Source organism: Manis pentadactyla, chromosome 15, assembly GCF_030020395.1.
Source record: "Manis pentadactyla isolate mManPen7 chromosome 15, mManPen7.hap1, whole genome shotgun sequence".
Classification (NCBI taxonomy): Eukaryota; Metazoa; Chordata; class Mammalia; order Pholidota; family Manidae; genus Manis; species Manis pentadactyla.
In genome coordinates, this window is record NC_080033.1 from 23,290,451 (window position 1) to 23,311,522 (window position 21,072).

The 21,072-nt window shown below is 41.8% G+C and overlaps 1 protein-coding gene across 5 annotated transcripts in view; it reads left to right on the top strand.

The window, feature by feature from the left end:
* Positions 1-21,072, top strand: part of CEP89 (centrosomal protein 89) — a 91,519-nt gene that overhangs the window by 5,099 nt on the left and 65,348 nt on the right. For all 5 annotated transcript variants that reach the window (XM_057493001.1, XM_057493003.1, XM_057493002.1 and 2 more), the window contains exons 3-5: positions 11,328-11,486; positions 12,613-12,796; positions 20,375-20,477. In XM_057493001.1, the coding sequence (XP_057348984.1) occupies positions 11,328-11,486; positions 12,613-12,796; positions 20,375-20,477 (446 nt within the window). The remainder of the gene's footprint in view (positions 1-11,327; positions 11,487-12,612; positions 12,797-20,374; positions 20,478-21,072) is intronic.

Below are 21,072 nucleotides of genomic sequence, written 5' to 3' on the forward strand. Positions count from 1 at the left end.
TGGGATTCCTGGGTCAAATGGTATTTCTATTTTTAGTTTTTTGAAGAACCTCCATATTGCTTTCCACAATGGTTGAACTAGCTTACATTCCCACCAGCAGTATAGGAGGGTTCCCCTTTCTCTGCATCCTTGTCAGCATTTGTTCTTAGTTTTTTCGATGCTGGCCATCCTTACTGGTGTGAGGTGATATCTCACTATGGTTTTAATTTGCATTTTCCTGATAATTAGTGATGTGGAGCATCTTTTCATGTGTCTGTTGGCCATCTGAATTTCTTCTTTGAAGAACTGTCTCTTCATATCCTCTGCCCACTTGTTAATCGGGTTATTTGCTTTTGGGTGTTGAGGCATGTAAGTTCTTTATATATTTTGGATGTTAACCCCTTGTCGGATATGTCATTACAAATATATTCTCCTGTACTGTAGGATGCCTTTTTGTTCTGTTGATGGTGTCCTTTGCCGTACAGAAACTTTTTAGTTTGATGTAGTCCCATGAGTTCATTTTTGCTTTTGTTTTGCTTGCTCGAGGAGATGCGTTCAGGAAGAAGTTGCTCATGCTTATATTCAGGAGATGTTTGCCTATGTTGTCTTCTAAGAGGTTTATGGTTTCATGACTTACATTCAAGTCTTTAATCCATTTTGAGTTTACTTTTGTGTATGGGGTTAGACAGTAATCCAGTTTCATTCTCTTGCATGTAGCTGTCCAGTTTTGTCAACACCAGCTGTTTAAGAGGCTGTCATTTCCCCATTGTATGACCATGGCTCCTTTATCATATATTAATTGACCATAAATGTTTGGGTTTCTATCAGGGCTCTCTAGTCTGTTCCATTTGTCTATGAGTCTGTTCTTGTGTGAGTACCAAATTGTCTTGATTACTGTGGCTTTGTAGTAGAGCTTGAAGTTGGGAAGCGAGATCCCCCCTGCTTTATTCTTCCTTCTCAGGATTGCTTTGGCTAGTTGGGGTCTTTTGTGGTTCCATATGAATTTAGGATGATTTCCTCTAGTTCATTGAAGAATGCTATTGGTATTTTCATAGGAATTGCACTGAACCTATAGATTGCTTTAGGCAGGATGGCCATTTTGACAATATTAATTCTTCCTATCCATGAGCACGGCATGTGTTTCCATTTATTGGTATCTTCTTTAATTTCTCTCATGAGTGTCTTGTAGTTTTCAGAGTATAGGTCTTTCACTTCCTTGGTTAGGTTTATTCCCAGGTATTTTATTCTTTTTGATGCAATTGTAAATGGAATTGTTTTCCTGATTTCTCTTTCTGCTAGTTCATGGTTAGTGTATAGGAATGCCACAGATTTCTGTGTATTAATTCTGTATCCTGCAACTTTGCTGAATTCAGATATTAGATCTAGTAGTTTTAGAGTGGATTATTTAGGGTTTTTTATGTACAATATCATGTCATCTGCAAACAGGGACAGTTTAACTTCTTCCTTGCCAATCTTGATGCCTTTTATTTCTTTGTGTTGTCTGATTACCATGGCTAGGACCTCCAGTAGTATGTTGAATAGAAGTGGGGAGAGTGGGCATTCTTGTCTTGTTCCCGATCTTAAAGGAAAAGCTTTCAGCTTCTCACTGTTAAGTATAATGTTGGCTGTGGGTTTGTCATATGTGGCCTTTATTATGTTAAGTAACTTGCCCTCTATACTCATTTTGTTGAGAGTTTTTATCATGGATGGATGTTGAATTTTGTCAAATGCTTTTATAGCATCTATGGAGATGGCCATGTGGTTTTTGTCCTTCTTTTTGTTTATGTGGTGGATGAGTTGATGGATTTTCGAATGTTGTACCATCCTTGCATCCCTGGAATAAATCCTACTTGATCATGGTGGATGATCTTTTTGATGTATTTTTGAATTTGGTTTGCTCATATTTTGTTGAGTATTTTTTCATCTATGTTCATCAGAGATATTGGTCTGTAATTTTCTTTCTTTGTGGTGTCTTTGCCTGGTTTTGGTATTAGAGTGATGCTGGCCTCATAGAATGAATTTGGAAGTATTTCCTCCTTTTCTGTTTTTTGGAAAACTTTAATAAGAATGGGTATTAGGTCTTCACTAAATGTTTGATAAAATTCAGGAGTGAAGCCATCTGGTACAGGCATTTTGTTCTTAGGTAGTTTTTTGATTACCAGTTCAATTTCGTTACTGGTAATTGGTCTGTTCAGATTTTCTGTTTCTTCCTTGGTCAACCTTGGAAGGTTGTATTTTTCTAGAAATTTGTCCATTTCTTCTAGGTTATCCAGTTTGTTATCATATAATTTTTCATAGTATTCTCCAATAATTCTTTGTATTTATGTGGTATCCATAGTGATTTTTCCTTTCTCATTTCTGATTCTGTTTATGTGTGTAGACTCTCTTTTTTTCTTGATAAGTTTGGCTAGGGGTTTATCTATTTTGTTGATTTTCTCAAAGAACTACTCTTGCTTTCATTGATTCTTTCTATTGTTTTATTCTTCTCAATTTTGTTTATTTCTGCTCTAATCTTTATTATTTCCCTCCTTCTACCAACTTTGGGCCTCATTTGTTCTTCTTTTTCTAGTTTCATTAATTGTGAGTTTAGACTGCTTATATGGGATTGTTCTTCTTTCCTGAGGTAGGCCTGTATTGCAGTATACTTTCCTCTTAGCATGGCCATGGCCACATCCCAGAGATTTTGCGGTGTTGAATTATTGTTGTCATTTGTCTCCATATATTGCTTGGTCTCTGTTTTTATTTGGTCATTGATCCATTGGTTATTTAGGAGCATGTTGTGAAGCCTCCAGGTGTTAGTTGGATTTTTCATTTTCTTTGCGTAATTTATTTCTAGTTTCATACCTTTGTGGTCTGAGAAACTGGCTGGTACAATTTCAGTCTTTTTGAATTTACTGAGGCTCTTTTTGTGGCCTAGTATATGATCTACTCTTGAAAATGTACCACGTGCACTTGAGAAGGATGTGTATCCTGCTGCTTTTTTGTGGAATGGTCTGTAGATGTCTGTTAAGTCCATCTGTTCTAGTGTGTTGTTCAGTGCCTCTCTGTCCTTACTTATTTTCTGTCTGGTTGATTTGTCCTTCAGAGTGAGTGGAGTGTTGCAGTCTCCTAGAATGAATAGATTGCACTCTATTTCCCCTTTTAATTCAGTTAGTATTTGTTTTACATATGTAGGTGCTCCTGTGTTGAGAGCATAGGTATTTATAATGGTTGTATCTTCTTGTTGGATTAACCCCTTTATCATTATGTAATGTCCTTCTTTGTCTCTTGTGACTATCTTTGTTTTGAAGTCTATTTTGTCTGATACAAGTACTACAACTCCTGCTTTTTTCTCTCTATTAGTTGCATGAAATATCTTTTTCCATCCTTTCACTTTTAGTCTGTGTATGTCTTTGGATTTAAAGTGAGTCTCTTATAGACAGCATATAGATGGGTCTTGTTTTTTTATCCATTCAGTGACTCTATGTCTTTTGGTTGATGCATTCAGTCATTTACATTTAGGGTGATTATCAATAGGTATATACTTATTGCCATTGCAGACTTTAGATTCGTGGTTATGAAAGGTTCAAGTTTTACTTCCTTACTATCTAAGAGTCTAACTTATCTCACTTAATATGCTATTACAAACACAATCTAAAGGTTCTTTTCTTTTTGTCCTCCTTTTTCTTCCTCCTCCTTTCTTTATATATTAGGTGTCATATTCTGTACTCTTTGTCTATCCCTTGATTGACTTTGGGAATAGTTAATTTAATTTTGTGTTTGCTTAGTAATTAGCTGTTCTACTTTCTTTAGTGTGGTTTTATTACCTCTGGTGGCATCCATTAAACCTTAGGAACACTTCCATCTATAGCAGTCGACCAGAGACTGCAGAGATCATTTGTGGGAGGTAAATTCTTTCAGCTTTTGCTTATCTGGAAATTGTTTAATCACTCCTTCAAATTTAAATGATAATCTTGCTGGATAAAGTAATCTTGGTTCCAGGCCCTTCTGCTTGATTGCCTTAAATATATCATGTCACTCCCTTCTGGCCTGTAAGGTTTCTGCTGATAAGTCTGATATTAGCCTGATGGGCTTTCCTTTGTGTGTGATCTTATTTTTCACTCTGGCTGCTTTTAATAGTCTGTCCTTATCCTTGATCTTTGCCATTTTAATTACTATATGTCTTGGTGTTGTCTTCCTTGGGTTCCTTGTGTTGGGAGATCTGTGCACCTCCATGGCCTGAGAGACTATCTCCTTCCCCAGATTGAGGAAGTTTTCAGCAATTACCTCCTCAAAGACACTTTCTATCCCTTTCTCTCTCTCTTCTTCTGGTACCCCTATAATGCAAATATTATTGTTCCATTTGGATTGGTCACACAGTTCTCTCAATATTCTTTCATTCTTAGAGATCCTTTTTTCTCTCTGTGCCTTGGCTTCTTTGTATTCCTCTTCTCTAGTTTCTATTTCATTTATCACCTCATCCACCATATCCAATCTGCTTTTAATTCCCTCCATTGTGCTCTTCAGTGACTGGATCTCCAACCAGAATTCATTCCTGAGTTCTTGAATATCTTTCCGTACCTCCATTAGAATGTTAATGATTTTTATTTTAAACTCCCTTTCAGGAAGATTCATGAGGTCCATGTCATCTTTCTCAGGAGTTGTATTAATTTTACTCTGAACCAAGTTCCTTTGGTGTTTCATATTTGTATATGGCGCTCTCTAGTGTCCAGAAGCTCTACTCTCTGGAGCTGCTTAGCCCCTGAAGCAATGTCAGGGGTCACATGGGAGTGGTATTGGTGCCTGGGGGGAGGAAAGAGCTGTTGCCTGCTTCCCGGCCACTATGCCTATCTGTACTACCTGAACCAGTGGGCTGAGCACACAGGCATAAGCCTCTATGCCTTGCGTTTGCAGTTGCTGTAGACAGATCTTCCCTCTGGCTGGCCTAATGCCAGGGTAGGGTTTGCTGGTTTGTGAGCCACGTGGGGCAGGCCAGGAGAAACACCCAGTGGGCTGCGTATCACGAAGGGGGTCCTTGGAGCTGTGTAGCCAGCCAGGGAGCTGGAGCACCTGGAAATTGAGAAAGCTCCCAACCTGCTGGGCAGAGTACACCTGGACAATTTTGTCTACCTGTCCTTTCTCTTGAGCAGGAAGCTCTGTGTAATCCTTGCTCCTTTAGCAGCCCTCCTGCTAAGGGCTTCCTTGTTAGGAAGTCTCTCTGACAGCCCGAACTTCCTTTGTCCCAGAGCAGCTGGATATGGATCCCTTCTTTCCACAAGCAGCCAGAATCTCAGTCTCTCCAGGAATTCTGCCTGTCCTAGCTTTCAAATCCCCCAGCCATGAGAGTATCATGAAAGCACCACAAAATGTAGGATTGTGCTCCAAGAGCAGATCTCCAGAGTTAGGTATGCAGCAGTCCCAGGCCTCCACTCCTTCCCTGCTCCGTTTCTCTTCCTCCAACCAGTGAGCTGGGGTGGGGGAGGGGCTTGGGTCCGGCTGGGCTACAGCTTTGGTACGTTACCCTGTTCCGTGAGGTCTGCTCTTTCCTCCAGGTGTATGCAGTCTGGCCCAGTCCTCCTTCCTGGTGCTCTTTCAGGATTAGTTGTATTCATTATATTTTTGTATTATATGTGGCTTTAGGAGGAGGCCACTGTCTCACCTCACATGCTGCCATCTTTAATCCTCTCTCTCTGTATTCTTCTATGGTTTACAGAATTTATTTTTCCTGGATTGTAGTCTTTATGAGCCCAAGACAATCAACATGGCTTTGGCAAATTTGGAATACTTACAGATTTTTTTATTTCCAAAAAATATTCAAATTAAACTTCGGTGTTATTCTACTTCATGTATAGTGTAATAGTCTAAGAATCTTAGTAGCAATTTACTTCTGTTTCTTCCTTCCCATCCTTTGTGTTACTGTCATCATGTATTTTAATTCTGTTATAAACCCTACATAGTTACTGTTTTTGCTTTAGACAGTCTTTTACCTTTATCAAAAGTTTTAGTGAGGTATAATGGGAATACAGTAAACTGCATATACTTCAAATGCATAATGTTTTGACATATGTTTACACTGGGAAACTATCACCACAATAAAGAGAATAAATAATATCCATCATCCCCTGAGGTTTCCTCATGGCCCACTGTAATTCCTACCTCTTGCCCTACTCTGCCGCCTCCCGTTCCCCTGCCCAGTCCACCCTCACCCTTATCCCCAGGCAACCACTGATCTGCTTTCTGTCACTGTCAATTAGTCTGTATTTTCTAGAATTTTATGTAAATGGATTACACAAAATAATTTTGCTGGCTTCTTTCACTCAGCATACTTATTTTGAGATTCATCCATATTGTTGTAAAAATCAATAATCCGTCCTTTTTATAACTGAGTAGTGTTCCATTATATGGCTCTGCCATGATTTGTTTATCCATTTAGCTATTTTTGAGTTGTTTTCAGTTTTTATTTATTTTAGAAATAAAGCTGCTATGAACATTTGTGCACAAGTCTTGGGACATATGCTTTCATTTCTCTTGGGCAGATTTCTAGGAGTGGAATAGGTAGATCATAAGCTAGGTGTATATTTAACTTACTAAGAAATCGCCAAGTTCTTTTCCAGAGTTGTTATTCCACTTATGTTCACACCAGCAGTGTATGAGTTTACATCCTCACTGACACTTGGTTTGGTCAGTCTTGTATGTTTGTATGTGTGTGGATGTGGTTTTATAATTTTATTTGACACTAGTTTTCATTCATATTGACTGTCCATAGGTTTTGAAAGTGATGCCAGGTGCATAAGTAACAATGTGTAGAGCTTGTTTGGTGATTCTTTATCTTCATTATGCTTTCTGGACAACCACGTACTGATAAGTTGTGAGACATTCATTATTCCTTTGGCCCAGACAGCTTTGTGGAGTCTGGAGTCCGCGAGCACATCTGAAGTTTCCAACTCCTTCCTCAAAAATTTCTGGGTCTCACTGAGTGCCTGAGGGGCATATTTCCTGCAGCTCACTCCGCGGATGCACTGTGAATGTTGGGGGTGAGGGGTACTCTCTGGTTGCCATCTCCTTGATGGTGGAATGGACCCTTCTCACCACCCTTTGTGGAGGCCATCCTACTGGGCCCAGGTTGGAAAGGAAGAGCATGAGGGATTGTCTTAGCCAATCTTTTAAAGTTTGGATATTCTAAAAGGTATATAGTAGGAGCTCACTCTGGTTTTATGTTATGTTTCTTTAATAATTAATGATGTTGAGCATCTTGTCATGTGTTTGCCATTTGTATTTTCTTTGGTGAAGTGTCTGTTCAAATCTTGTGCTCTCTCTTTAAATCGGTTTATGTTCTTCTTATGGTATTTTGATAGTTCTTTATATATCCTAGATATAAGTCCTTTCTCAAATAAGTGATTTGCAAATATTTTCTCCTATAGCTGACTTATCTTTACATTCTCTTAACAGTATCTTTCAAAGAACAGAAGCTCTTGGTTTTTATGAAGTTTATCTTATCAATTTTTTTTTACAGATCCTGATTTGAGTATCACATCTAAGAACTCTGCCTAACCTAAGGTCACAAAGATTTTCTCCTATATTTTCTTCTAGAAGTCTTACAGTTTTAGGCTTCACATTTAGGTCTGTGATCCATTTGAGTTAATTTTTGTATATGGTATGGAGGGTATAGATTCAAGTTCATTTTTTTGCATATGGATATCCAGTTCTAATACCATTTGATGAAAACGCCATTGAATTAGTTACCTATTGCTGTGTAACAAATTACACCAAAATTTACTGGCTTGAAACATAAAACAATGGTGTTTTTTATCCTGTATCTCACTGTGCTCTTTTTTTTCTTACTTTTTCCTCTCTGTTTCATTTTGGTTATTTTCTGTTGTTTTGCCTTCACCTTCACTAATCTTTTCTTCTGCAATGTGTAATCTGCTGTTAATCCCTTCCAGTGTGATTTTCTTCTCCTAAAGTTCAAGTCTTCTGTATTATCTTCCATGTTTCTACTTAGCTTTTTGAACATATAAAGTGGTTATAATAGTTGTCTTAATGTCCTTCTCTGCTAATTCAGACATATGTGTTCAGTTCTGAGTGGGTTTCAGTTGATTGTTACCTTCATTATGGGTCTTGTTTGTCTCTCTCTTTGCATGCCTGACTGTCTCTGATTGCATACTAGATATTGCTGTGAGTCTTACCTTGCTGAATGCTAGATATTTTTGTATCCCTTTAAATTCTTTTGAATTTTGTTCTGTAATACAGTGCAGTTACTTAGAGCCGGTTTGATCTTTTGGGTCCCACTATCATAATTTTTTGGCAGTGTCTGGAGCAGTGCCCAGTCTAGAACTAAAGATTCCCCACTACTGAGGCAAGACCTTTCAGAGTACTGCACTGTGTCCCATGCCCTGCAGTGTTCCCATCTGTCTGGTGGGAACAGGCACTGTCCCCAGCTGTCTTGCCAGTGGGTTTCAGCCCCAGGCAAGTTCGCTATGGATTCAACGTGACCAAAGAAAATGACAGTAAAACATTCTTGGGGTGAAAGGGTTATACCCAACTTTATTTCCACTGTGGCAGGTCAGTCACTAAAACCCCATTCACTCAGAGCGAGTGAATGCAGCAAGCCGGTGTCTGCCTCTGGGCCTCTCTGCCTGCACAGCTATTGTCTGGGCCTCTCTGCTCATACAACCGTCCCACAGTCATCCTCTGGGCCTCTGTCCTCGGTGCTGCCACCACTCCAGCCTCGGCTCTGCTCTCCTGCAGCACTGCAGCCCTGCCACCGTGTCACCCAGAGCACTGGGCTGAGCTCTTTATATAGTCAACAGCAATGTATTGCCCACACGTGTGTAGTAAGCTAGCTAGCCAGGGCCAGGTGAGAATCCTGGCCACAAGAACCTTCATTTTATCCACCTTCCACCCCTCCAGGATTCTCACCTCTCAATCTGTGTGCCCTCACTCCTCTGCAATGGTCCCTGTGCAAAGAAGCTGGAACATTGTAATCAGATTTAACCAAAAGGACCATGGGTGGATGTGGATAAAATGAGAGTTCCTGTGGCCAGGATTCTCACCTGGCCGTGGTTGACTAGCTCACTACACATCTGTGGGCAATACATGGCTGTTGACTCTATAAAAAGAGCTCCACCCAGTGCTCTGGGCGGGACACGGTGGCAGGGCTGCATGACTGCAGGAGAGCAGAGCAGAGGCTGGAGTGGTGACAGTGCCAAGGACAGAGGCCCAGAGGACAGCTGTGTGAGATGACTGTGCAGAGAGGCCCAGAGGATGGCTGTGTGGGATGGCTGTGCGGGACGGCTGTGCAGAGAAGCACAGAGGACAGCTGTGCGGACAGAGAGGCCCAGAGGCAGAGACTGGCTTGCTGCATGCAGACTCGCTCTGAGTGAATGGGATTCTAGTGACTGACCTGCCACCTGGAAATAAAGTTGGGTATAACCCTTTCATCCCAAGAACGTTTTGCTGTCATTTTCTTTGGTCACACTGAATCCATAGCAAATTTGCCTGGGGCTGAAACCCATTGGCAAGACAGTGGGCCTTACAATTTCCACCTTCTTCAGCAGACACACAGGCCGATCTTGTTGCCTTCTGCTTTGTCCTCAGCAGCCGAAACTGCTGCTCTGGTCCACAGCTCTAGTTTCCTTTTGTGCTTGAGCCTGAGGATACAAGCAGAGCATGGAGTGCTCCACAACCTGCGGAGGGGGCTGCACCTCTCCTGAAAGAACCCGCAGTTCCCGAGTCCTTCTGGCTTTCCACCAGCTTTCAACCAGGTGGGGTCTCAACCAAGGAGGGCCAATGCCTCCAGCACCGGCAGAGCTTCCACCCCAACCTGTTCGTCAAACCTCTGCTCCTCCATTTCTGGGGCTGACGGCTCCACTACATCCTTCTCTTGCCCCATGGCACCTGGCAGCCTGCGTGCTGCTGCTTCTCGGGCCACTCCCTCTCGGGCCTCTTCCTTCACCTGCCGCTCTGCACCCAGCAGCCTGCACTCCCATACTGCTCCTTCTCGTGCTGCTCCCTCTCGGGCCACAGCACTTCGTAGTGATGCCATTTCAGTCAGCTTTCTCTTGGGGTGGACTCCAGTCCTCCACCCTTTCACAGTACCACATGTCCACAGGGTACACTTGAATGTCTCCCCATCCATAGGTGCAGCCCGCTGAGGGCAGCCTGTTCTTTTTCCTTGGTCACCAGTGAACCCAGCTGACTGTCGCCAATTGTCTTGCCAATGGGTTTCAGCCCCAGGCAAGTTCGCTGTGGATTCAATGTGACCAAAGAAAATGATAATAAAATATTCTTGGGGTGAAAGGGTTATACCAACTTATTTCCACAGTGGCAGGTCAATCACTAAAATCTCGTTCACTCAGAATGAATCTGCATGCAGCAAGCCCGTCTCTGCCTCTGGGCCTCTGCCTGCACGGCTGTCCCACACGGTCATCCTCTGGGCCTCTGTCCTCCACGCTGCCACCACTCCAGCCTCAGCTCTGATCTCCTGCAGCATTGCAGCCGTGCCACCGTGTCACCCAGAGCACTGGGCGGAGCTGTTTATATAGAGTCAACAACAATCTATTGCCACACGTGTGTAGTGAGCTAGCCAGCCAGAGCCAGGTGAGAATCCTGGCCACAGGAACCTTCATTTTATCCACAGCAGCCATGTGTAAGCACCTGGCCCTGTTCCTGTAGTCCTTGTGGAAGGTTCATCCCCCAGCCTTGGTTAGTTGCCTCACATTCATGCATGGAGGGGTATTTTGCTGAACACTTGGGGACCTTCTGCACATTTCTGGACTTCCCTCTGTTCAGCTCTTTTTTTTTCTGGGACTTTGTCCTGCAAATTCTGTGTGTTGTAGTGTTCCCAGATCTCAGTTCTATCTCCACAACTCAGGGAGTCCTGGTTCCACCTGGAAATTCTCTCAGGCAGTAAGCTGGAACAACTGTAAGTCTATTGTTTTATTTTGCTCTTTTAAGTGGGAAGGTGAACCCATCACTCTATCTTTCCTATATTATAGTTTTGAAAATTTATGTTTTCAAATGCCTTTAAAAATCTTTCCTATCTTTTTATATATCTTTTTTTTTCCATTTTGGACTTCGATTTTAAAAGGAAAACTACCTGAATATAGACTGCCTGGATTAGAGATCTGGTTCCTTCCCTATTAGCTAGGAAATCTTGGGCAAGTGGAGATGGGAATAATTATTCTTACAGTTGATGTGACATGAAATGAGATTGTCAGATGGCACATAACAGGCTACAGGCATTTAGTCAGTAGATACGCACTGAGTACTGTAGATCAGAAGGTAAACCTGATGTATTCATGCATCCTGTTCAGTGTTCAGCCCAAAGGTTTGTGTCTCACTATCTCACTGGGATGTTTTGTCCCTAGGTCTGCTCTGGCTGCAGTCATTCTGGCAACAACACTGACCGGCCGGACTGTTGCCATTCCTCAGCCTCGCCAGAGATCCCTGTCTGAGAGTGACACAACCTATGTTGAGAAGGACGCTTTCATTGAGCCCTATGCCACCACCTCAGAGCTGAGGCTTCAGTAAGGACCGGATCACTGGCTCTGCTGCTGCTCTGGGCAGTGGAGGAGCCTCTCTTGTGTGTGCATGTGCACGTGTCTGGTCATGACCGCTTAGCACTCAGGTTATCATCGCCAGTGTCAAAGGGACACTGTCCTGGAACATTTATTGTTCTTGAATTGTGTCAGAATTTTCTCTAGAGTGGCTCTTGTTAAATTACAGCTGTGAAAGCACTGGTCATTCCTACGGCAGCACAGAGCCATTGAATTCAGTGCTGCTTTTGGCCCTTAGAAGGATTCTCTTAGATGGTATGTTACAGAAAATTTGTGTAGCTAATATAAAATAAATAGAATAGAAATAATATTTATAGTAAATGCAGACCCAGAGTTTTAACTTTAGTAGGTAAAAAAGTTAATTTCAGATTGGAATGGACGTACTAGAAGCCAAGTAGATAAATGCACAAAGGACATGAAAGTTCATAGTAGATGAGTGATGGCTCAGGCATAAATACATGGAAAAATACCCAGTCTCAGTAAGAAATGCAAATTGATACAGTGAGATTTAAATTCTTTCAGAAAGTTTTAGAAAATTGTAACCAATGTTGTCACAGGTTAGGGAAGTGATTTGTGAAATCATTTTGTAGATGATGCTTATAGACCCACAAAATGTTCTTACAATTTGACTCGGCAGTTTACCATAGGTTGTTTGTTTTATAGGACTAATTCTAAATACAGAAGAGATTATCTGCACATTGATGTTCATTACAGGGTTATTTATAACAGTGAAAATTGTCGGGAGAGAAAAAACTAAGTAAAAGGAGTGGCTGACTAAATGGGTATATTTATTTGAGAGGTATCTTAACATTTTGACTTTAAGAACTTGTTAATGAGGCAAATCATATATGTTTGCAGTGGTAAGAGCTATAAAAACCTGGATATAAAACTAGAAAGAAATGTTAAGTGTGTACAAAGAAATGGGCTAGGGGATGATTTAATCTTTTAGCTTCTGTATATTTTGTAATGTAGTTATAATACTTTTTTTGGTGGGGGATCTCAGGCAGTGCATTTAATACATGTACTTACACCAGTTGAAGTGTTAAGTAGCTCGCTTGTTAGTTGGCTTATTTTGCTCTTTAATATTCCAATACAGACCAAATTGGCAGAGTGAGATGGGGAGAAGAACTTCTTTGCCATCCTTTGAAATGCTGGGCTACAGAGAGGAAGAGGACGCTGACACACTCATGTCATCCAGCTTCAAGGAGTCGGGGGATCTTGGTGCCCACAAAGATGGAGGTCTCACTGGGGCTGTGTATGCTGTGCCACACAGAAATCAGGTGTTTGCCCCTCTCCAGAATTTCTTCTGCACCTTGACGTCAACTTGCAGTAAATTGTATATAGACTACATTAGTTAAGGATTCTCTTTGCTCTCTTTTGCCTTTAATGGCTTTTGTTTGGGGGCTTATTTTTTTAACATGTCCAATCTCATGTTCTGTCTGGTTAGGCAAATATTTAGGACACTTTCTTTATCTTTCCAAGACAAGTCCTTCAGAGACAAAGATAATGTATTTATGTTCTTAGTGTACATTTCCATCTATTACTAGTAATCCAGCTCTTTTCCTTGACTCCAAAAATGAATTTTCCTATTGCTTGTTCTATATCAGTGTGCATGTTGCTTCCTTCAGATTCCTGTCTGACAAGAGGATCGTCGTTTTTCTGTCCATAGTAGCTGACATTCTTTGAGTGCTTACCATATGAGAGTCTCTATTTCAAGCTCTATTTCAAACATGCATTTATCTCCTGTTATCTTGGTGCGATGGGTTCCATTTATGGTCTGTCACACATGGGGAGAAACCAAGGTACAGAGAGGTTAAAGGAGCCCATTCACCATTGCTCAGCTGTTCTGGTTAAATTCTGTGCTCCCACGGTTTTGGAAAATGTGCCATTTCTTTATGGCGAAAGACAGCACCATAATTTCTTCTCTCTTTCTCTTTTTTTCTCCATTGCTACAACGTGTTATTCATAGCGACTATACACACAGACTTATGGCATCAAGCTATATTCATATTGTTTGAATTTATGTGGATTATCCTCCATCATATTGAATCACATTCTAGATGGTCTTAAGGAACTTATTTTGAGGAATCCTTATGTGAGTGTTTCATGAACTAGCCATCACTTTCTAAGATAACAGACTTTAATATGCGAAGTTAGGTTTCTCCACAGCAAAGAGCATGCACGGGAGCAGGCTGATGGCTGCCAGGAGTCCAAAGCAAGTTCGGTTGCAGGGCTCTGAACAGCCTTGGGGAGGCCCCACTACCCTTCAGTCCGCACACTTTCTGGCTGCTATTTGGACTGAGGTTACAGATGCAGGTGCATCATTCAACTATTTGGGAAGTGAAGCCAGTTGTAGGTTGCTTGAGTGAAAGAGCCCGTAAGCTGGAAAGGGATTTCAGTTTTCCACAGACTTAGAATTAGTTTGCCTGGTCAGCTTTTTGTGGGGGGCATAGACAATAGGGCGAGGAAGACACATTGACCTTTTCTGAGCATTGAATATATGCCAGGCAGCTTACATGTGCTATCTCATTTACTTCACACTATTGCGGTGTGTCTGTGTGAAAAAACAGGATAAATGGCCTGCCCAAGGTCACTCAGCACCCACCCAGACAGAAGCAGAACTCAGATCAGGGCACCAGTTTTTCCCGGTTTAGAAGTTCGTGTTTGTGGTCCCCATGCCCTGCAAGAATACTTCTTATACATAAAGCATTTTTTGAGACTAGGATTTAAGTATTCTTACATTTAGTGTATGATTAAAATATGTATCTTTGAAAAAGTGGGTATGTGGAGCATGTAAAACTGCTCTTTAGTCACTAGATGGCGCTAGCTCTGTAGGAGATGTTTACTGTGGGGTATGTTTTAATTTCAAAAAAATAAAAGGAAAATTACCTTCTCTGTATTTGCCATGGACATTCTGTAATCTGAGGTAAATAATTTATAATTTTACCCTTTTTTATGAATCATTATGCTTCCTGTAGAGTGTACAGTTGTCAAAACTAGTAAGATAAGGAAACAGACCAACCCAAATCAGGCAATTTGGAGGAAAGTCTATACCTCATGCCTCTGTGTTTCAGGGTAGTCTGGGCAAACATCTTCATGGGAGCGTGCATCTGCCCAGAAATGGCCTAACAAATGGAAAGCAAGTCTTGTTTCCAGCAGTTTTCTTGTTGGTACCACCCAAAAGTAAGACTGGAGGGGAAATCGGGTGTGTTAATTTTGCAGTTCACTTGATGCTAAGCCCAGTGGACAGAACAGTCCTGTGGGCATTCAGAGACCTGAGTCCAAGTCCCATCTTTACTACTTCCCAGTGGTATGAGTTGGGTAAGTCAGATAGCCTCTCTGAGCCTGTTTCCTCATCCTCTGAAGGACTGTGCTAGGGAGGAAACTGCCTTTGGGCAGGTATATAAATCTGCATGTAGCTACTGAGCATCCAGTGAGTAGCGCATCGTGCTGGGGGCTGGAGAATCGTGTCAGGCAGCATCCAGAGTCACACGGTCCGTCAAATACAATTACAATAAATGTTACGAAGGAAAGGGACAGGGCAGCTTGAAACCACACAGCAGGGGACTTCATCTTTCCTTGAGGACTGCTGAGAATGACAACCAAGGGATAAGAAGGAGTTACCACTTGCCTTCTTCCCTGCCTGAGGTCACCTGATTTTTCTGCCCAATACCTTTATAGATTTCATTCATTAGCCTAAATGCCATTTCATCAGAACTGGTTTTGATTGGTGTTTATTATTTTCTGTCCTTTTTTTCCTGAAATTTAGTTTATAATTTAATTTTGCAAACATAGATTTTCATCTCCCTGTTTTATTTTCAGGGAACATTTCCTCCCCTATTTTATTTTATCTTTGACTAAGTTTATCATCTATTCATTCTATTCTACTTGGGGAACACTAGTTATGTATTAGGTGGATACCCTTTGTTTTCCATGTCTGTTATATTTTCTCTAATCACTTGTCTCTCTTTTTCCTCTCCAGCATTTCTTTATGTGATTTCCTCTACGTACCCTCATCTGTCTTTCAGCACTTTGCCACTGGGTTTAATTGCTTCTAGTATAGCTTTTACCTCTGTAATTGTTTTTATTTTTCCTTTTGTTTTTTGAGCTCTGCCAGTTTACTTTTCATATCTTTCTGTTTCCTTATCATTTTTCTGTCTCCTATATCTGTTCTTTGGATTCCTATGTTAATCTGTACTGTCTTTAATTTCTTGGAGCACGTAAAGGCTGGATTGGGAACAATTAAGGCAGGCTTTTCTCAAGTATCTCCTTTAGCTTCTCCCCTAACCCTTTGCCCTAGGGTGGCACTACTTCTCTTGGGCCCCTCCACACCCTTGCTCTCATTTCTCTGGCCAGAGGAACACTGTGTACCTTTGTAACTGTGACACTTTGTGATTTTTGCGGCCTTGGCACACCTGAAGTCTGGGAAGATTTGGCAACTTTTGGCTTTTTCCCTCTCGTCTGAATTTCATAGATTTGGTAGTTGTTTTCTGGCCATTGACTAAGCTTTCTTTTCTTTTTTCTTTTTTTCCATTCTTTTGATTGATTTCAATAGGTTTTAAGGGAAGAAAGTGCAGTTTAAATGCCTTGTTACCATTTTTAAATAGAAATCACCAATAGGATGTTACTGAAGCTCTTCTGTCATGCATTCTTGGAATTGTTGTGTTTGTGGATTTGTAGAGCACCTTCTTGTCATAAAATATACCATATATTCATTCATTTGTTCATTTATTCATTCAACTAACTACCAACAAACTGGTGTTTGAGTGTTTGCCATGTGCATGCATGGAGACCAGAGAGTGGACGTTTGCACGGGGGTAACAAGTTCTTTCTAGAAACTTCCAGGGGACACAGCATAGTGGGGATGCTGTTGCTGAACGTTAGGAATGTCCCTTTTCTCTCTCCACAGTTTTTAATTTTTAATTTCTTAAATATTTTTGTTACATGGATAATGCATCAGTACACATGACTGACTTATAAAAACTTTCAGTATTGTACATGAAGCAAAAGCCTATCCTGAAACCCTATCATTCTTATTCCAGTCATCCTCTTCTCTCCAGAAGAAGCCTCTATGGTCATTTTGATGTCTGTGTCATATTTTTGGCTGCAAGTAATGGAATAGAAACATAAACCTTAAATAATAGACTTTTAACTCTCCCACATAATAAAGTCAAAAGGAAAGAGACTACAAAGTTGTCTCAGCTGCTTATGGAAGGCTGGCCCCCAAGGTTCCCTTGGCTGCTGCTTCATGGTCACCAGTGGGTGCGGCTGGGCTGGTCCCAAACCAGAGAGGAGGAAGTGAGGCACGTCCTTGTCAGGCTGCTCTGTGTTTGTTAGGGAGAACGTTTTCCCGGTGGGGTGTCACTGGTCTCGTGCCCATCCTTGACCACTTACTAGCTAAGGAGAAGAGGAGTTCCATGATTCATACCCTAGGTCTAAGCCCATGCACTAGACAAAATCAGGATTCTCTTAGCAAGGTGGAGCAGGTGGTCCTGGCTGCTGTGTGGGCAAAGACTCCTGCAGACTGTCTGACTGCATTTGCACATCCATGTCCACATGCAGCTAGAAATACCCGCTGTTTGTTTATGTGCCTGTAGATTATCGACTGTGCTGCACCAAATCAAGCACCTCTGCCTGAGCCTGACCCCTACCCATAACAATAGGAAGCCAGGAGAGCAAGTAAGGGGCCAGGTTGTCTCTCCAGCCAACTTTGAGAAGCCACCAAGCGAGTGACCTCTGTCATCTTCCAGTGGTGGGGTCTTCTCTGGGCAGCAGGTGAGGAAGCATGGATTCTCAAACTCTTGGTTCATCTCCTCTAATGTACCAAGTAAGAGTAGGTCCAGCATGTTGGACCCACAAGGTCCCTGTGCAGGCCCCTCACAGTCCTACTTTACAAATCAGAACTGCCTCTTTCAGAGGTAGTGTTCGGTTTACCATATACTCATCCCAAAGGGTTGCTAGCTGGACCTTTGTGTTGCCTCACCTCTAATGACTGTATAATGCACTTTGGGTGGAGTTATTACGTTATATCACTGATGTGGGAAGAGGCATCTGGAAGGTGCCTTGCCACATGGACTGCACCATATGCATCCGTCAGGGTGACCCCTGCTGGAGGGCAAATGAGTTGTGAGGACCCTGTCCAGCTAGATGGGTCTCACAGCCACAGCACTAACAGTCACACGAATCAACCCTGCAGCTTCCTTGTCACATTGGCAGGTTCCCAGCATCTTGCTTTCATGTCCTGACTTCTGCCATCACAGATTAGTTTTGCATGTGTTTGAACTTCATGCATAAAATCCTAGAACACATATTTGTCTTCATCTGACTACATTGTTAGGTGTGTACAATTGTAAAATATCTTCTTGGTAAACAACACTTTGTCACTACAGAGTGAACCTCTTTATCTCTAAGTGTGTCTTGCTTTAACATCTATTTCATCTAATGTTCCCCGTCTTCCTTTGTTTATTTCTTTTTTATTTGCATGGTCTATTTTTTTCATCTTTTAATTTCAACTTTTCAGTATTCTTATGTTTAGCATATAGAATACAGCACATAGATTTTTTAAAGCAAGTTGACTGAGATATAATTCACGTACCATACTACTCATCCATTTAAAGTATACAATTCAGTGTAGCATATAGTTTTTGTTAATCAAATTGACAAGCTTTTCCTTTGTCTTTTTACTGGATCATTTAGTCCTTTTATATTGAATATGTATATATATATATATGGGTATATTTGATTTTAAGTTTGCCATCTTATTTTATTTTTCCTATTTGTCCCATTATACTTTATCTTTTTTTTTCTTCCTTTTGGATTGATGATTTTACAGTTGTTTTTTTCTCTCTTCTAGTTTGCAAATTATACAGTTTCCTCTCTAAGAACTACCCTAGAAGTTGTAGCATGTGCATTTTACTTGTTTAAATCTGAGTTAGCGTATCATCCTGGAAGAGGATGAAGGGCTGTGACCAGTGCTGCAGAGAGGTGAGGGGAAGGCCTTGCCTAGCTTCACTAATGTCCACACTGTGGCTGGGCTGGCCTTCCTTTCCTTCAAAACCCAAAGTATTGTTTTAGTTATCAAGGTACTTTTCACAATCAGAAGTATTTGGTAATTTTAAATTAAAACTTTTAAATTAGAGTGTTTTTAAAATATCTCAACTTTTTTTTTATTCATTGACATACTTAATGTACACAAAAGGTACATAAACCTTAAATGTACTTCTCAGTAAATTTTTGCAAAGTAGCTATCACCCAGATTTTTAAAAGAAAAACACAAACAGAAGCCCCACTTTGTACCCTAAAAGAGGTCACTGCTTCCCCCAAGTTAACCACTGCCCTGACTCCAAGAGTAAATTAGATCTTCGAAAAATACCTTAGACTGGTTTTGTCTGTTCTGAAAATTTAGGGGTTTAATCATACAGTATGTATCCTTTGGAGTTCCTGAGTGTCTTCAGTTACTGTGTGTAGCAGTACTGATTCTTATTGCTGTATCATGTTTCATTATACAACTATAACATCCAATTACTTACTCATTTTACTGCTGGTGGAAAACTGGTTGTTTCCAGTTTGGGGCTTTAGAGACAGTGCTGCTGTGAACATTTGTATATATATGTGTATCTTTCTGGTGGATGTGTAGAACTCACATATACTGATGAGTGGTATATGTTTAATCCTGGGCACATGTATTGATCAGCCTTAGTGCTAGTAGATACTGCCAAATAGATTTTCATCAGAGGGTATCTTTATCATGGTATTTGAGTCCCCTTAGCATTTTCACATTTCCTTGGTCGTAGTGAGTAGTTTAGCACATATATTCACCTTTGACAAGGTAAATAAATTGTTGGTTCCTAGGAAACAAAAACTAAGGGGTCATTTATTTTTTCTTTCTTCAAATCATGAGTAGAGTGGAAGACCTGTCTGCACCCCCGAGCTGGGTCATTTTGGGGAGCCCTGTGCCTGGAGTCTGGTGGGCCTGACAGCCTTAGCTCTTGGCTCTGAAATGCCCCTTCTCATGCACACCTCGCTAGTCAGTGCTGCCACCTGCCTGCCAGCATTGGGGCCCTTCCGTTGCCTGCAGCTCAGCACCGCTAAGCCAGGCTGATTGCATAAGCAAGAATTTACTGAAGAATCAAGATAGCAAAGGGGGCCTGCCCAGAGAACGCCAGTAATAACTTACTGTACAAGGCACAGCTCACTGCCCTTCCTCTTGGGCAGCCTCTGTCTCCTGCTTGTCTCAGGAGGTGGTCCCATTCCTGGCCCACAGGTCTGTAAGGGACAGTTCTGCAGTGCTGCCACCATTCATGGTAGCTACATAGGATATGCTCACAGACGGTGAAGGGGGAGGTCCCTTTCCATCAGGAGACGTTTACAGTGGACTCATAGCTAGTGAACATGATAGACCTTGATCTCAAATATTTGTCTGGATGAGGGTTGTCACAGGATGGGTCGGCCACTGTCATCCCATGTGGAGATGAACAACAAAGCATCAGTACCAGGGTAGGCTGGGACTGGGCGCTGTGCAGAGCTGGCCAGGTGCAGCACCTCTTCCCAGGTTGGTCCCTCTTCCCAGGTAGGTCCCTGGCGGGAATGAGGGAGGGAAGTTGCCCAGGTAGCATGGGTGGAATGTGACATTAAAGTCAGCCTAAGCATGACTTGCATGGCATTTCATTTGCCACTGGACCTTTCCTGATGGACCTGAGGTTTTAACCAGCTCCGCAGGGTGTACCCCTTTTGTGTATTGGAGAGGGAGGCAGGCAGCAGTGGAGAAGGTAAGGAATAAGGCATCTGAGTTTGTTAGGAGGAAATCTGACACAAATAGCATTTATCACGTTTATTCTTTTCTCTTTCGTAACAAAAAGGTTCCATTGTCACATGAGGTGGACAGTGAAAATGAGGAAAATATTTCTGAGCAAGATGGGTTTCCAGGCTCACCTCTTACACCACAGCCTACACAAGAAAAAGGTAAAAAAAAAATTTTAAGTCTGAAAGCATTTTGAGGCAATAATTATCGGTTAGTTTGGAGGAAAATATATAGCCATTGCTCCTTTATACTGTGTTTCCATGATTATAAATAGGACTATTCCTGAATTTTGTTTTCACTGGAGGTAAGTTATTACACCATCCATTGCCTGGATGTTAGGATGTCTTTGGAGTACAAGCTGCTTCCTTTGGAGTCCATTCTGTTGGTGGTCAGCCATGAGAGGATATGTGGGGAAGAGGGTTGTGGCTCAGGCTCTGCAGCTCTGCAGGTGCCTCCCCCACTGCTCCCGTTCCTGGTGTCACCCGGGGCTGGAGCGGAGTGGTCTCCACAGAGAGCGTGAGGGAGTTTAGCTGTCCTGTTCCCCAGGCTATCTCCAGTGCCAGGAGCAGGGCCTGGCCACGGTGGGCCATCACTAAAGCTTTGTTGGATGAATGAGTGCATGGACATATTTATACTACAACTCTAACCACATCTCCAACTGTCTTTGTCTCCTCTGTTTAGCACAGAGAGAGTATTCAGTGCATCATAGCAAAGGTAGGGAAGAGTATTCACTTTCCTGTGAGGTGGCTTATGTTT